Source organism: Triplophysa rosa, linkage group LG23, assembly GCF_024868665.1.
Source record: "Triplophysa rosa linkage group LG23, Trosa_1v2, whole genome shotgun sequence".
Lineage (NCBI taxonomy): Eukaryota > Metazoa > Chordata > Actinopteri > Cypriniformes > Nemacheilidae > Triplophysa > Triplophysa rosa.
Genome location: NC_079912.1, coordinates 7224453 through 7243703, shown reverse-complemented (window position 1 = coordinate 7243703; position 19251 = coordinate 7224453). Strand labels below are relative to the sequence as shown.

The 19251-nt window shown below is 39.0% G+C and overlaps 1 protein-coding gene across 1 annotated transcript in view; it reads right to left on the bottom strand.

Moving 5' to 3' along the window:
- Positions 1-18560, bottom strand: part of tgfbr1b (transforming growth factor, beta receptor 1 b) — a 59343-nt gene extending 40783 nt beyond the window's left edge. Inside the window, exon 1 of the mRNA XM_057323078.1 lies at positions 18434-18560. Coding sequence (XP_057179061.1) covers positions 18434-18506 — 73 coding nt within the window. The 5' untranslated portion in view covers positions 18507-18560. The remainder of the gene's footprint in view (positions 1-18433) is intronic.
- Between the last annotated feature and the right edge of the window lie 691 nt (positions 18561-19251).

The following is a 19251-nucleotide window of genomic DNA, read 5'->3' as shown; positions in this document are numbered from 1 at the left end:
ACACCTTACCTTGGCAATGTTGTATTGAACATCGTTGTTTGGAAACATTTTTCCCATTCTTGGACTAATCAATGTCTTTCGGTTTAGCACCATTACGCTGCCATGAAGTCACATCAGAAAGACTGTATATGAAACATGAGCACATCTGCTCTCATAAATATTGATGGATCATTTTTGTGTGGTTCGACTGTTGAAGAGAGTAAACTAGTATTGGTTTAAATTCAGTTTCATTGATAATCTTGATTGTTTAATAGATTAATGTCAATTGTCCATTGAATTTTTACACATTCTGTATACTACATTTACGTAAATGCAATTTGCAGACACGTTAAATCGGCATACAGTGCATCAAGGTCATTTTATCAGTTTGTGTATTTCTCCTCAGGAATCAAACCTGGTGTTGCTTTAACAACTGAGCGACAGGAACGCATCAGAAACACTGTTACAGTATTTACGGTCATCAAATACGGTCGTTGATAAAGAACAACTAGGAAATGAAGTCTGTAACATCACAAGAATGATAAAATACATCGCTAAAACATCCGTTAGAAACCTACTGTGCCTTATTTGGTTGTATCCTTGCTAAAAAAAAACTACACAGATTCACTCTTGAGAAGAATTTGAGAGAGCACCATCAGAGGCTTTGGGACAAATGAAAACTGAAAAAAATGTAACAGTCAGTGTTCAAATGCAAAATGAAAACAAGCATTCTTTTGTCTATCTCTCTGCCTTTATTCTCTCATTTGTTCACTGCAAAACTACCACGAGAGATGAACAAACAAACATCTATACAACCTTCATAGAGCAGCTTTCAGCACATTTCCATCTCAGGTAAACACAGACAGGTCACTGGGTACAGAGGCAATGATCGTTCCAAACTATTCATAATGCATTTACAACCATGCGCCCCCGACTGTAAACCGCAGTTGTCTTGTCACGATTGTGAAGACATTTCCTTATTTATTAGATGTGTTTATTTAAAACAACATATGTTGGTAATCCTCTGAGGTGGAGAAGCTCTGCTTGTTTCTATTGCTTAAGGCTTGCCAACAGGACGCTAAGGCAATCTACAATTCCCCTTATAGATTGAGGACAGCGTGTACTACTAGCACAGGGATATCAACCTGAATCTTTGTATTGATGCCATGGAGAGGATATTTTGTCTAAGGGAAATACACCAATGGTTTGCATTCGCACGAGGCAATACATTCCAAATGAGCTGGCCGGCTTTATATGGCTGTGGGAAAAATTCTGTCAGTTTATTTCACTACCGGATATTCATTACACTTTACAGCCTATCAATACATGTTAGAATCTGCTGCTTTCAAATGTATGCGGCACTATTTCCAAACACCGTACATTCAGCCGCAAAAAATCTTAAGCTTATCATGATGATGTTTTAGACATACTATTAACACATTAACATCGAAATGATTATGCTTAATCGTGGGAGGCAGAAATGATTAACATGATTAAAATACGATTTAACCATGTAGCCCTAATCTAGGAGTTTAGTGTTAAACCAAATTCAAGTCAACACAGCTTGATGCAAGCAAGACATTTTTTACAGTTTAATCAAGAAATTCATAGTATCAATCACACTTTTATTATATTATTATATTATAATACACATTACACAACAGAGCCGAATGTATGTCATAATGTAAAAAAAATCATTTTGAGACCTCATATTTTGATATGATATTTAGGGCTGTCAAACAATTAATCGCGATTTATCGCATCTGGAATAAAAGTTTGTGTATATATAATATATGTCTGTGTACTGTACATGTATATATTTAAGAAAAATAGAAAAATGTATAAACATGTATTAATAATTTAAGTTATAAATAAATATAAGCATGCAAATATGTATATATACAGTATGTGTTTATAAATACAAAATTAATATGCACAGTACATAGACATACTGTATATTGTGTAAACAGTAAACACAAACTTTTATTCTAGACGCGATTAATCGGTGGACAGCCCTAAATTACATTATGACATTATTTTTGTTATATTGTGACATTATTTAAAATATTATTATATTATTATAAATGTTCATAATAATATTATTATTTATATTTTATTATTTTCATAATGGTATATTTAAGTTTATTGGCAAGATTTTAGAAGATTGCAATGATCTATAACAAAAACAAGTGCTTAAAAAGTTATTTGGTTATCAGTTCATATTAACCAATAGCCAGTACAACGATGGTTAACCTTGTGCGCAGAACAAATCTTTCGTGAACTGATGAACCACGCATAAGAACATGAATCAGGATCAATTTAGATTGTATTTCGACTTCACTGCCCTTAAGAACACAATGTCTGCTATGTGGTATAATGTTACAATCTAGGCTAAACAATTATTAGAGTGTGATGTTACCCAGCTAGATGCAAAGTGGACAATGACTAAATCTGCTGGCCTCGACCCAACAAGAACAGCATGCCAGCGGCCTCCAAGCAGCTTCCGCAGGGTCGTATGGATCAGAGGTAAACATGAGAGCCCCAAAGCTCAGCGCAACCAACTTTTATCGTGGCCCTTCACTTTCAGCATGGCAGCCCCGATAGATGTTTTCATTGTTAAATATCCTGCTGGTCACAAAGGAGAAATCCAGAAGAAATGTGTAAATATTGACTCAGCGCTTGGCTGAGAGAGGGTCTGGCATGGTCACGACGTGGCACAGGGAACATGCCTCGACCTGTAGGGAGGACAGAGCCCCAAAGCCAAAACTATTTTGGGAAGGGTCGGCCAACTGAGATGGGTGCTGCCGTGAGGTGGAATGATTTACACAACCAAAACAAAAAGTACAGCCAAACGCAGCCAGGCATTCTGGATTCATTATTGTCTGAAAGTGCATTGCTAATTTCTCCTGCACTGTAGTCTTGAGGGGGGAAGAAGAGCAATTCCTAATAAAGTAGAGAGGTTTACAAACGATTTCTTAATACTAAGTATTAAGTATTAATATTACTAATACTAAGTAAGACAGAGCGGTCGTACGGTGCGGTGCGTGCGCGTGTTCTGTAGTTATAACTCTGTGTAACAGTGTATTCTCCCAAATTTCTGAATTGTCTGCTATCACTCGCAATTAAAATAAAAAAGCGCTCATAATAACACAACAACACATTGATGGCTGTGCGCTGCATGAGACAAACAAGTAACCAGGGTTTGGTGTCGTTTGAATTTTAGCGATTCCGATTCGAATTTCGATTCTACTTATCAATTCCGATTCTTATCGATTCCCAGTTTCGATTCCACAGTTGAAGTAAAACATTTAGATATCAACCTGTATGATCATGTAGCCTGCTTATTGACTGGTTTGCAAAAATATATATATATATATACACACATAGCAATCATGTTTTATCTGATTTACTACAATTTCTACATCATGGTTAAACTGTAGGTACTATTGATGCAACAATACAGCTCACACCTCAGTTTTTCACCCACGCTTTTCATTTCGGTTGGGTTCTGATGGCTTGGCACATTAAAGTGTTTTTTCATTGTTCTATGCTTATGTGACAGGAACAGTAAAAAGTTATTTTTACTGAAATTCTCTTTATTTAAAGGCGCAGTTCTTGAAAATCAGCGGCCACTAGCGTTGTATTATAGTTTTGCAACGAATCTCCCTCGAAGTACGAAGGTGGCCGCAACAGTAAAAAAAGATGTCGTCTATGGAGACAGCGGATAGCAGTGATACAAGCAACGATGTTTCTTTACAAAGGTAAGGCAATATATTAACGTAATTAATCATTTAACATGTATTCTATTGCGAAAGTTACTGTTACAATTCTATAATTAGATATATTTCTTGCGTGCTATCTAGTACACGCTGAGAGTAGTGAAGTAACTAATGTTAGCTAATCGTAAATAGCAACGCTGTTCAAAGCGTTTGATCTGACAGCGACATAGGCAGTTAGGTGTAAGTTAGTAGACGTTTGTCTCCACCTTTGTAAAGTCAGGAACAACCGGAGTACGTACCGCAGGGACAACATAATTATTCAGAGGTTATATGGCCATTTGTATAAAATGCTAACGTTACCATTTCAACAAAACAGTTGTTTGGTAAACATTGAAAAAGTGGAAACATTGAAAATGTTGAATTATTTTACCAATCTAGCAGAAAACAGGCAACTTCGGCGTCGCCTTGAAAACATTTGTCTTTCAACAGTGCCTTCCATCTGGTAATAGATACACCGATGTTTATCCTGGATTTCTGCCGCCATTTGTCTCAAATTCGTCTGGCAGCATCACGTTTGCGCTACTTTGACTCAACTCAACTCACTCAACTTTATTTATATAGCGCTTTTACAATTTTCATTATTACAAAGCAGCTGTACATGAGACATATTGACTATAAGCAAAATAATTAAAGTTGTACCTGCAGAAACAAGAAAAGGTTGAAAACACAGAAGACAGACACACCCACACACAAAACACTCCACACACACAATATGCACACGTACTAACACACATAGACATAGAGACACACACACACACACACGCTCAGTGAGAGCACACATTTAGGATAAAGGAGAGAGAAGCACAGGTCAAATATAACAGACTATAAATTCCTATATGCAATATTAATTAAGTAAAACTTCCCCTCCCCCGGTCAGGCAGAAAAAAAACCTCAGGAGAACCCAGGCCCAACCAGGGGATTCCAGTTCCCCTCTGGCAAAAGCTGCTGCCTCTGCACAAGCTCCAGAGAGCTTGCACAACAAGGCTAAATAAAATAAATAAACTTAATAATAAAATAAATTATAGTTTAAGATTATCATTAATAATCTAATAGCATTTGAAATTTTGTGGTGAAGACATGTCAAGAGACCGCGTCCTTCTTTATCCAGCTCTATCATCTCAGCTCTTGTCAGGTCCCCACTTCCCATTCTCCCACTTTGACGACGGAGATTCACGCTCTGTCGGCTCTTGTGCATAATACGCATGGTCCTCCATTTTATCAAAACTTCTAAGACAGAACAATCAATTGCTTCAGCTAGACGACGACTACTCCTTCTCTCCGTACTACGACTTACTACTTTGTGCGTCTTCAACTGAGTGATGACGCAAGCTGCGTCTAAAAAAACACACGAAGACCAACATATACGAAACGCGCTCTGTAGAGCTGTTTGTCCGTTAGAGCTTACTGTACAAAACATGGCTGTGCAACATAACAAATTCCATGTAGATAGGCCCGCTCCCTATGTAGATACAACTGGTTTATTCTAAGGTAATAAAAACATAACTTTTCATTACGTAAGGTTTTTATACACATCTAAAGACACAGTTTTGTATGTTATATTGCATTTCTGTTAATAGATCATACAAAACATCCCGCATTGTACCTTCAACTTTACTTATTTTATTATCTTTAAGCAAAAATCAATTTGTACAAATTCCTGGCTCACAGCAGTTTTTGGTTTACTGTTCATCAACATGCCAGTAAAACAAGCTTCTTGAAGAGGTTTTGCACTTATAAAATAACAATGCAAAACTTGCGACTGCTGTAATGGAAGTAAAGTGCGGTGCGTGTGAACACTGCAAACACAAGCGCTCAATGGGAAAGGCCAAAGATAATATATTAACAAGGTGCGCCACTGCAATTGCAATTAATTGGAAGACATGCAATGCTAAATAGCTGCCTGGAGGCGCTCTTGTTATGACATAAATAGATGTCCAAAAGGCCGCCGAGTGGCATGACTTTCATTAAACGGACTTTGGCATGGTGCCGTAGGCGCTCTTTTTGCATGTGCTGGGTGAGAGCAATGCGAGCGTGCTGCTTTCGTATGCAGTGTAAAAATACATTCTTGATGTGCCAAATTCGGAGATTATCACTTTAGTACAACGGGCATACAATAACGCCAGCCCGTAATTGAGCGCACGGAAATAATTTAAAAACGCAAAACCGCAATTCACTTACAGTACACGTATTGAGCCGTGAAGGTCGTACCGAATGGTTCAATATTATATTGAGTATTGTGGCATCCCTAGTAGTTACTATAATGAAACTACGGTCAATTTGTGGTTCCTATGCTTTATCACAAGTTAACACAAGCACATTTCTGAAAATATGCACACAGGAATTTATATTTTTATTTCAAGTATCCGATTCCTAGCCTTTCGATTCCGATTCCCAAACGATTCCGATTTTCGATTCCCAACCCTTGTTAGGCTAATATAGCCAAAGATTTTGTCAGACGATGTCGCGTTTATGAATCAGGATTTTGGCAGCAGTTAAAGAAACGTTAGTAATGTTAGTAATACAAAGAAATGTTATTGGGTCGTGTTTAGCCACTATTTTATGCTTGTTTTATGTGTGACAACAGAACAGATAATATGTGAAAATAGCATTCAGTTGTGTAAAAATACAATATAATGTGATCAGAGAGTAGAAGCGAAACAGATTTCAAGCGCCAAAACTAGACCAAATGCAAACACGACGTGATGATGTCACAAATATGCTAAGTAGTGTATGACCGTTATCAGCGTCACAGTCTCTCAAAATCCTGTGGGAAACACGGAGTTCAATCCGTCTTTTACAGAGCCGTTGAATATGAGAGTTATGACACTCGATCTCGCCGCCGTGTGGTCACGTGGTTCACGGAGCCCTCAATAGTTCCAAACAGATTTTCGCGGGACAGGTAACAGCAGCTGTATTTGCATAAATTTAGCTAAATATTAGCACATTGTGTACACTGATTACTACGTTCACTACATTTATATCAGCATTTTATCTTGGGAGTAATATGAATAAAAGATCAGATAACATTTACTTTAAACTGCCAACTCGTTAAAATGTAAAAACATGTAGTTATTTCACTAAATGTACAGCAAGTCCGTTTGGGAGACACTGAAATGAATGGGCTTCAGTGCAATGTTTGGAACTATCGGACGCTTCATGATGCGAGTTACTTTCCTTTCTTCCTATGGAGGTCTATGTGAGTGTCGTAACTCTCATATTCAACGGCTCTGGTCTTTCAGCTATTCAAATTCACTCGCTGTAGTGCAGTCTTGCCACTTGAACACCATCTGACGTCAAAGTCCCATAACAGCCGATAAAAATGGAACGAGGCATTTGACTAATATTTCCCCATAGTAAGATCTTAACACAAGAGTTCACTTATCACTTTACCACTGTGATATTCTCAAGTACGCAAGTCAATTGGGGTCTACAAAGCTGAGCCGCATGAACGCAGCAGGCATTAAACAACCGAGCGTGTTTGCTTCTCACACAATCCAAAGATGTTATTTTTCCACAGCGGCTTCCTGCCCTGCCTTTCATATCACTTTTCCCCTTCCGCCGAGACAGTGACATCGCAATTACTTCATATCTGTCTGTTTATGTTAGGATGAGAACCGAAACACCCACGGACAAACTTTATGAAAAGATGGCACGGGAGACACATGTGCGCTACAGCTGGGGCCATGCTTGTCAAAATCTTGAAAACATCAAAGCTGGAAGGCCACAGGCATACTTTCTAAAGATGAATACAGACTTGTTTCCGTTTTATGGAGGGCATTATTAAACAGGACCTTGCCATGGGGTTTTGTTTAATGGTCAGCTCACGTTCATGCGGAATCACCTGTTGACTTTGTTACTCTTAAATCCTTGTGTATTCATTTCTACACTTCCGTTTATGCATTTGGCAGAAGATTTTATCTAAACAATGCTCTACCAACTGAGCTACAGGTTTCTCACTTTCTTACAGTCTGCAATACATGGACTTTTATAAGACTTTCATATTTATCCATTAATTGTTTTTAATTTATTTGAAAGCAGCATTCGCATACCTTTCAATAAATCCTAGCAGTGAAGGCCATAAAACCGTGTGTTAAAATTTTCAAAAGGTCCCTTGAAACAGCGTAACTACAACGATTTAATTAAGTTACGGACAATTGGCCCCTTTCTGCAATAACTTTTGCCGTTCATGAAAAGCATGCAATTTTGAGTCCTTAAGTTCTACAATGCTTTCAATTAAACTAATGTCATTGTGCTCTATCTGATTAGGACCCACTAAGCCATTTTTTAATGGATGGGAAAGGGACAGGGGGGTTCAGCTTCGCACTGCTGGGTCTCAAACGTCTGCGGTATTTCAAGTCTCCAGAGTGGCTACAAATAAAAAGTATGGATGCAAAAAAAGAAAAGAGGAAAAACCTCTCTCAAGACAATGATGACTGAATTTGAGAATCAATGCCGATCGAATATAACATCTTTGGAGCCTTTGGCTTGAAACACTAATTAAGTAATTGAATTATCCTGCATTAAAAGAGAAGTGCCTTTCAATCTTTTCGGCAGGGAGAGGGAAAACAAGTGAAAGCTCTTGCATGCTCTATGCCAAGGCAATCTGCTGGCGTAATAAAAGCACGCTGTGGAGTTAAATGAATAGGTGTGCTATTTGTTCGCAATCCCTTCACTTGCCCGAACAGCGGACGGGGATCAATTGAAGAGTGTGTTGAGTTTTTAGAGCCAAGTAATTAATCTTCATCGTGAAGTAAATTGGTAATGCGGTTGACTGGATTGGTCAGCCTGCATTTCTAAATAAATCTAATTTAACTAATTTGCAAATATGCTTTTTTTTTACCATAAAATAGAGGTATATTTGTCCACATAAATTACTGTAGTATACTATAGTGTTATTTACTATAGTAGACTGCAGTAAAATTCCTAGACACTATAGTGTTTTTGAACCTTACTATAGTGTTTACTACAGTTTATCAATTCTCTCTCTCTCACTTGCCCATACAAAACATTCACTTGTCCCGGACGAGCATTAATGTCGAGCCCTGGGTGATATCAGCCGATACAGATTTTGAAGATTAAATTAATATTTCTTTACTTTCTGAAAGCTATTAATTTATATAATGACTATTAATATTGAACAAACTGGTGATGTTTCTTAACATTTTCTACATAGTACATACATACGAAGCAAAAATTCATTGCATTTTCCTGTTCTCTTTTGATTGACAGAAGACTATCAGCCCTGATCATCAGCTGTTCTTAAACTATCGGCCGATAGCCGCTAATGTGAAAAATTGCTTTTATCGACCGAAACCAATTATTGGCCGACATATCAGTGCATCTCTACTATTTACATGACGAATTTGGTTTTTAAATGGCACACAAAACAATCCACCATATAACACAATAAATGCCTAAAATATGGGTAATAAAACCATACTTTTTGTTAGTGGACTTTAGCAACAAGAGATTTATTGTGGAAGTATCTTTATTCCTGTTATTAGTGATATACAATTCAGACAGCACCAAAGAAACTACGTAATTCTGACCTTTTTTGGAAATAAAAGGGCACTGCGGACAACCAAACAAAGCTCCAAACACTTACGAAGTAACTTGGCACAGTCACATGAAATATATTTCATCCAGCGCAATCTTGCTCTTTATGATGTAATAGGTTTTAAAGTCTAAAACAACAGAGAACAGAGGTCTAAACTTACGAAAACAGTGTTGTTCCAATTCATGAGATTCAAGGTTTTACAAAGAGCTGGTGAATGATGTCTTTTGTCTTATACTTCTATAAAATAAAATCATACACATCCAGGATGAGTATGTGAAATGTTGGGTGAAGTATTCTGTTGACACACACTAACGTTATGTGCTTTTGCTGTTAAAGGGATACTTCACCCAAAAATAACAATTCTCTCATCATTTACTCACCTTGGAGTTGTTCCAAATCTGTAAATTTCTTTGTTCTGATGAACACAGAGAAAGATATTTGGAAGAATGCTTATAGACAGACAGATTTTGCCCCCCATTGACTCCCATAGTAGGAAAAAATACAATGGTGTCAAAAGTGCCACAGAACTGTTTGCTGTCCTACATTCTTCAAAATGTCGTCTTTTGTGTTCAAAAGAACAAAAAAATGATAAAGTAATTTTCCAACTATGGGAGTAAATGGGGGGCAAGATCTGTTTGGAAATAAGCATTCTTCCAAATATCTTTCTTTGTGTTCATCAGAACAAAGACATTTATACAGATTAAAAACAACTAAGGTGAGTAAAATGATGACAGAATTTTCATTTTTGGGTGAAGTATCCCTTTAAATCTTAAACCTACATTACAAGCGTACTCCTCTCAAACAATGTGTAAAATCTTTTAGAAGCAAAACAATAACTTCAAAAACCAAAGCTAACGTCATCATCCCCGTGCTTGGATTCCAAGAAGCACGAAGGAAAACCAGAGAGCTGGTTGTAGGGATATAACGCCAAAGAGGAGGGATGCAGGCTTTGCATCACGTGGACTCTTCATCAAAGAAAGCCACTTAGCACAACTCCTCGCGCTCACCTTCCGTGTGCAGTGGAATTAATTACATCCCGTTTCCTGGCAACCGAAATCCCTGCGCTGGTTCATACATCATTACTTTGAGCGGAGGGTGCATGCACGTCACATATGAAGAGAGGTTAGGGAATGAAGTGGCTACTCGTGCGCAGACGCCATACATGCATTCACAAAACATGGGTCCTCCGATTCCCCTCCCCCAAGCTTTTATTGCTGGGGAGCTGTGGAACCTTTTATCATCATGCAAGCGATCCCAAAGTCATTTCCATAGGTCACCACTCAGGCCCCTAACCTCGTTCCCCCCTTTATTGCGAGCCTTTTGTCCAAGACAGATGTGGGTTTGGGTGTGAGGACTCAGATGGACCCTGTCAACCTTAACCTTTCCCACAAGGCTTTACGCTATACGTGTCTGTCTCCAAGAACAAATGATAAGGAATCATACTCCTGGTCTTGGTTAAAGGAATAGTTCACCTCAAAATGAAAATTCTGTCATCTTTTACTCACCCTCTTGTCATTTCAAACCTGTTTGACTTTCTTTCTTCCACAGAACACAAAAGAAGATTTTTTGAAGACTGTTGTTAACAGCCCCCCGTTCACTTGCATCGGTTATAATAGAAGTGAATGGGGGGCTGTGCTGTTCTGTTACAAACATTTTTCAAAATATCTTCTTTTGTGTTCTGCAGAAGAAAGAAAGTCATACAGGTTTGAAATGACAAGGTGTGTAAATGATAGGGATGGGAATCGCAGGGTACCTCCCGATACGATTCGATACAGGGCTCACGATACCGATAATATCACAATGCGCCGATTCTGCGATAATCGATATATCGCTTGGCAATTCTATAAAAATACATCACGACATCTGTAAATGAAGGGAAAAAAGGATCTATTAGATGAGCATTTTTAGTGTGTTGCGACTCTGTCTTTATTTGTTTGTTTATGCTTGCGCTTGTCTTTGGACTGTGAATCTCTGGTGACTCCACACGCGTCTGCCAAAACGGGGGTTTGCGGCGCGTCACGTCAAAGCGCTCACGCTATGAGGATCATCGCGCATTTCAATGCAAGTTTCACCTCGGCTCGCCTTAAGTTGAACTTTATAAAAACTATTAAAGCTTTACAAAACACTTGGACTTCTGAAATACGTGAGAATGAGCTTTTTTAATATGCACGCGCAGATACCTGCACCCCTGCACGAGCACTGCGGGTGAGAGAGAAAGCGCCGGACTGGAGCGAATCACGAAACTGCAGACTGAAAGAAGGTGAAAAGAGTATTCCCAACTTGCAGAGCTAACCACGTCTACTTATTTACATTCACTACGAAATCCAAAGTGCGCCCAAACTTTTGATTTAAAAGACGCTGGCGCATCTCTAATTTGTTGTTGGTCCGCCATTATGCTCGTATTTCATCTCCGCTGTGAATTACAATTTCCGTTCATCTGACCATCCGTAATCTGTGAGCGTCACCACAAGAAATATGTGGGTACTGCTGTTCTGGTAAGCACAGTGTAGGTATGAATTTAGATCTTTTGTATTTGAAAGAAAATCGATACTTTGTGCCAGAGTATCGATAACGTCTCGCGGGCTGAAATGTCGCGATAAATCGCCATATCGATTTTTTTCCCACCCCTAGTAAATGATGACAGAATTTTCATTTTGAAGGTGAACTACTCCTTTAAGAAGGATCCAACAGCTCTTATATACACGTTTCTTTCTAGAAATTTGACTTTAAGAAAATGCAACAGTAGATTCCTTCAGATTGATGGAATCTGTTAGGAGGTGGCTAATTCGTAAAATGGAATTGCACAAAAATTTACGATTAGTAGAAAAACACAATACTGAAGCCCCTCCCCTAAACCTAACCATCACTGGCACAAAAGCAAATCGTAAAAACCGTACAAACACGTACACGTTTAAATGACCTACCTCGTAAAATATTTACGAATTGCTGTGAAATTGATAATATTGTGAGTAACTCATCCCCAGTATCAGTGGACACATTATTCCACTTGTTTAACAAGACCCTCAGTGGTTACACTCTCTCGCAAAACTTTCTCTCTGCCTTCCTACAACTGATTTTGAGTGATTCATTGGCCAAAAAAGACAGCACAAAATAACCTTAATTAAAGAATTATTTGAATGATCATTTATTTGTGAAAAAATCAATAGATATTACAATACACTTTGAAAATGAGGGGTTTTTTTTCAACCCAGCATCGTCTCAAAATGGGAGAAACCCAACCACTGGGTTATAAATTAACCTATGCTGGGTTGTTTTAACCCAATATTGGGTCAAATTCAAACATTTACTGGGTTATTTTAACCCACTGGCTGGGTTCATCCCTTCTTGACCCAATGCTGGGCTGTAAAATGTGTGAGTGTAAGATCATTATCATTAACTCTTTTGGCCATAATAATTGTGTAGCACAAGTCTGATTTCATGACAGCCCTACTACATACAAACATATATGTATATACATAAGCAGAAGCATAAATTGGTCTCCAAACCCAACATGCCAACATGATCTTATGCCTAACGTCCCGTAATGCAATACAATATTTCTGCATAGACAGCCCAAATATTCCCCATGAGCATATTCCACAAAACAACTGATGGTTCAGTTCTGAATAAGTATGTTATCTGGCTTATTTAAAATGTCTCCTGAAGAAAACCACTGCTTGAATACAGACTTTTTGGAAAGCTTCTTGGGCACCGATACTACAGCAGCTCCGTAAGCGACTACCAGTTATTTAGAAAATATTATCCTAATATTGAAATGCCTGAAGGCGGTACACAACATGACAACAAGAAATTGAGTAAAACAAAATGGTCCTGCCAAGCTAGGTAGACATCTATAAGTTCACTCAAAAAACTCAGACCAGCAAGAAATTGTTGCTTTGACAGTGACCTAGTTCCAGCCGACTGGCTATCATACTGGAATGTCTGGGTGTCCTTAAAGTTCTCTGGTTTGTGCCTTCCCGTTGAGCGTTCACATGCAGGATGTTAACAGAGCTATGCAGTTTCACAAGCTCCAGGGGACATCTTCCCTGCTTGCTGTCATGGAGCAACCGTACTCTGTGGGCGTATTGTTCCCACGCAAGTGTTAGCCGGAGACACATTTTCTAGGACACACCAAAACACGGCCCTCCGAAACTGACTTTTCACGTCTGCTGCGTTCTTCAACCTGTCGTTCTAATAAGCCTTCGGAGAGAAAAGGGCAGTAAACCGTCAAAGAGTACGATCTCATCTCCGCTTACATCCTAACTTTTTTCCAGCGCTCCCGCTGCCTGAGGCACTGCTAATTGCTGGTTTGCAGAGCACATGACGGACTTCTTTATAAATACCCGGCGCTCCAGGCAGCCTTTGAGCCACACAGGGATCATAAAACTGCCCTCTCTCTTTGCCGATTGGACAGGGACAATCTCCATTCGAGGTAACTAGCTCCGAGAGGAAGGGGAAAGCTGTAAAACCGGCAAAGCTCCCTTTCAAATCAGCCAGTAAAACAAATGACTCAAATAAAGAGCAGGACTCGCTGCATTCCAGCACTTCGCTGGCATAAAAGGGCACCGCGTGCCAATGTCTTCCGGCCCCAGAGAGGAACAGGTCATTGGGGCAGGGCTGTTTCTTTACCTTCATCAGCTACCAATTAATAGTGTGTTCAAATGTTGTTTTAAACCTGCATCAAGTATTTTTCTTCCACGAAACACAACTGGAGATGTTAGGGATATCAAACTCATTAAACGTTTTGGGTTTTTTTTTGTTTAAACTATGCATTTCTAACCACGCGCAATATGTTTTATCTTTTGACACATCCCATTAATCATGTCACAATCTCTCATTGCTCTAAACCATAAATCCCACAGGCTGTATAATATTCTCTGAAGTGATATGAAATCCCTCCAACAATTATAGCTAGCCAGAGCACCACACAGGATCGAATACGAGAATCCGAGACTGCTCTGATCTACAGAAAAGGGCTCACAGAGAGCTCCGTTTCATCCCAAAGGAAGCAGAATTTCCAAATGTCGGCAATGATTTTGTGGTGAATGATTATATAACCGTTATACCCATCCTGTAATGATGAGGAAGGCTTACGTTTGTGCACCCAAGGAGGCCACTTAGGCCAAATAGCTTCAGTAAATACAGACAACAAATGGATTGCACGAAAGCAACCCTTATCGTTTTTTTTGTCGGGCTGACAGTGGCTCAATGGTTTAAAGAACAGCCGGAGAGCCTGGTGTTTGCGGTGGCATCAATTCTAGTCATGCCATTCAGCGAAAAGGACTTGCAAATGTGGCTGCATTATTAACTGCAACTCTGCACGACAGAAAGAGTGCCACTTAAAACAAAACTCTATTAGACTGCCACTTAAAAAGTCCCAATGCCTCAATATACCAAAGCCCTAGGAGGCTGCCGAACGCATCGCTACCTCCGAATTAATTTCTTAGCCGGCATTTATGCAACTTTTCAAATAAGTTTTGGTTCTGCACGCCAGGACAACAGGCAGTTTGGGGGTCATACGAATACTTGAGATTCCTCATCCCAAAGGTAACATTACTGTATTGACTGTGTATCAAATGCTCACTCTAAAGAGGAGCCTCTAAGGGCCTATGCAGGGGCCTCAGGCTAAACTCTGGTTTAAATCATGCTCCCAAGTGTGTCTCTGGATATGCCTGTAGTATACATCCACAGCACGGCACAAACCGAGAAGGCCTCACTCGCACATTAGTCATGCATCTGGCAGCTAAGCTGCAAACAGTGCATCATCTGCGAGTTGCTGAGGTATTCTTCTTTACAAGTTTGAACAACAACATGGTTCTTTGTTGTATATTTTGCTCACAATAATACATTAGACAAATGGTCAATCTGTATGTGTAATTTATTGCCCATATAAAAAGCCACACTCTCACAATTGAAAATGCATTTGCATTTAATTCACAAAGATGTGGTCTGATCTGTTAACATCATCACAATAAGCATTGATGGGGTCTATAATGCTAATGCTGTGTTCACACCAAACGCGAAAAAAATTCAACTTGAGCTAAAAATTTGCGCGAACAGCTCACTGACATCTACTGTTTGACACGTCGGGACGCGTGAAGACTCCCCGTCGTGCGATGTTTTCCCACGTCACGTGCGCATAAATAACCTACTATACGAGTAATAAAGAGTGAGGAGGACACGATTGTTCGCGTTTGGTGTGAACACAACATAAGAGTACCAGCATCATACCTCTCGCAAACATTTCAAAGGTGTCGGAGAAAGACTGGCGGCCTGTCAGCATTGCAGCCATTCTACACCTTTGCATTATTATTTTATACTTTGTATTTACACTTACAATCCATGTTTTAGTACATCAACTCACTGTTTAAAGCGGCATTCATAGGTAAAGGTTACAAGGCGTCACGAATAATTGGGCACTGCTGAAGCAGACAAGAAGTATAGTGCACATCCAGTGACATTAACATTGCCATTTCATGTTCTCGTTTCATACTTGAAGTAAATGCCAAAGGACAGAAAATTACATTTAACTGCTTTCATAGCATGAAAAACACCTCAAAAACATCTGTTTTAGTGTATCATGTGGCTTTGAGCATCGGTGCTTGTCCTCGCATTCAAATTTCAAGGACTTCCATGAATCAAACATAGCTCAAGTAAAGCAGCCAATGATTTAGTTACGGTGACACAAATTTATGTCACTTGAAAATAAGTGCGTATGACAACAACTGTACCCTCTCTCTGCCCATCAGACAAAGCAGAATAATAATTATTTCAACTCACTGTGACACGCTCAAGCCCGAAGTCATTTCCATCTTAATATTCCACATGACAAAAGAGTTTAAGATAATGAAGGACCCAACACAGCTGGCACAGGCTGTATTACAAAACCTATCATGCTAACTAACTAGGGCACGTTCAAATAGGGCTGTCACGATTATTAAATAATCGTCTCATCGCGATTGTTTGACCTCATCGCGATGGTTTCAGATCATCGCAATTATTGCACATCTCTATAGAAGACACTAGGGGGAGCTGTAGTGCATCTGCATATTGCATATTTTAGTGTATATATTGTTACTAAAGCATGGTAATACTTGTAAAATGTACCACCACAACACAATCACTTAAAAAAAACTAAAACATATACAAATTACCTGCAGTACAATTTAATATTATTTAAGCGAATCTCAGTGTGAAAACCAGTCTACCAAAATTTTATTAACACAAAGGTAAAATTTTATTGTAGTCTTGCAAGTGAGAAAAAAACAGACTAGAAGCTTTTCTATGACTGATAGTATTTTAATGGTGGCTTCAATTCACTCCTGATCAATTTACTTCATTTAAAAGTATTTGGCAGTCGTATTATTGACAGGTAAAAGCCTAAACCTTAAATATATGATGACCCAATGTTTTCTGATGTATTTCCAAGAAAAAAACAGTCTTGTATTCAGAACAATATGGTCGTTTCAATTGCTGAATCAAAAATGTATGAGAATAAAATGTCAAAGCTCAAAAACAGACAATTAATCGTCATAATCGCCAAAGCCCTAAAACAGACAATTAATCGTCATAATCGCAATGATTTAGAAGACAATTAATCGTCAGTCAAATTTCAGAATCGTGACAGCCCTACGTTCAAAAATACCTAACCTTACATAAACGTACTAAAGTAGTAGTCACAGTGATGGTAAAATTACAGGTAAGCATATTAATGTACTGTTGTATTACCAAGGTTGCTGGTACTTTTTTAGTGTCTAGTGGCCAATCTTGCGGGCCAGGGAGGAACTCAACTGGTTTGAGGCACAGCCCACAGTCTTGTCTATATACACAAACAGGTGACATCCTCCGTCACTTATGTTTACAATAATCATATCTAAGAATAATGCTCATATACCAACGTACCGCAACTAACGTTACTCGACTTTTTAAAAGCTGTACGATTTCAATAACAGGTAACTTAGTATTGACATAAACAATGCCAGGAAATACTCTGTAAGTGCTATTTAGCTAGACACATTCTCCATTTATAACCAACCGCAAAGGGGTCAGCTAAGCTTTGTCGTGTAATTTATTTAAATGATATTTAAAGTTTCCGATCGAGGAGTTAGATAAGTTAGCCAAACAGCTAACAGCTAATCTACTGTATGCAAACGTCAGTTGACTAAACACAACTTCAACTTTTGTATACGTTAAAAACATACATTTAACGTCAAACATAACGCTTTAATGTCATATCTGTCAAATCACCACTATATTATAATTTATTTGCGCAACGTAACAAGCGGTTTAAGCGTATATTTAAACAGTTGACGTATCTGGATAGTTAACGTTAGCCCATTCCAGCTAGCTAATGTAAATAACTGCGTATGGGATTCGTTTTATTTGACTTAATGAACAAAACAGTCCGTTACTTCGCATAAAACAATTAAGTAGCGAGTTATCCGACTATTTCCCAAATATCTGACAGATTAAAAAGTTTTAGACGCGTTTTTTAGAGAGCATGGTTAATAATCGCATAACACTTTCAATGTAAAATACCTCAAATAAATTGCATTAGTAAAGAAAAGCATGTGAACGATCCGCTGTAAACAGGGATGAGATGAGTGTAACGTTATATAGCACGTCTATCCAGCGATCATAAAGACTGACCATAATAATATTACACACGAACATCCCGTAGTCAGACACGATGTTGAACAACTATTATTCAGACACACAACTCAGACATGAATCATCTGAACACTCTTCGCGTGTTCGTTTGTTTAGTCTGATCTTCAGTGACAATCAGGTGTGATGTGATGGACTTTTAAGCGCCTTCTGCGCCTTTCTTGTCGGTTTCGCTATTTTTTTCTCGGAGATTACTTCACAAAACAACAAACATTTCACTGACATCATATCGTTATTTTTTCTCTCTTTTTTTCTTTCTTTCTCTCTCTGTCTCGCGCTGACCTGCGCCATCTTTGCAGAAAGACAGACACTCTTTGGGGCTGCAGTTGCTTGCAAACAAAGAGCAACCCTCCGAGCGGCCCCAGACTACAAGCATTCGCTGCACAAAAACGCAAGAATGGAGTTTTAAAATCGCGCATGCAACATGCAGAAGAGAGCGTATTGCCTGTACCTTCTGTGTGTTGGATCCTGGCTCCAAAGAACAGAGCTAAAAACACGAGACGACACGGTATTGCATCCATCATCAACCTCCTGCTTGCGCTCACACTTGTTCTGCAACACTCAAGTTCTTCAGGCAGACTGAGCTGCCGGAGGAGTAAAAGAGGGAGAGGGAGAGAGAGAGAGAGAGAGAGAGAGAGAGAGAGAGAGCGACGGAAGAGAGGAAGAGGAAAAACACGTTTGATCATTGGCTAGGACGGACCGACACCGATCCCCGCCCAGCCGGAGTAAAACCCACATTACTCTCTCTCTCTCTCTCTCTCTCTCTCTCTCTCTCTCTCTCTCTCCCTCCAGTTCTCTGTCCCTCTCTCTCTCTCTCTCTCTCTCTCTCTCTCTCTCTCTCTCTCTCTCTCTCTCTCTCTCTCTCTCTCTCTCTCTCTCTCTCTCTGGACCTCAGCTGGACTCTGTTATTGCATAATAACAAATTCCCTGTTCCCCTTCGGTCTGATTTGTTTTGGCTATGACCTCTTATGAATGCACGAAAATAATAATCGTACATCAATTGTGCATGACCGTTTCTTGGTGAAATTAAAGAGATCATGATAGCTTTACTTTCAAAATAAGGTCCGTCTCCTATTGTTTTATTTAATATTTTATTTTAAATATTTTAAACAGGTTTCGGGTGTTAAGTTTATTTAACAATGAATGAAAACAAATATGGCATTACCGCGATTGTCTGAAAGTGGTAATATTTGTTGGAATAATGGCAGTTCTGTTACCATTTCATATGTGTTTTATAATCAAATGCAGGCCGTTTAAATACCATGCTAA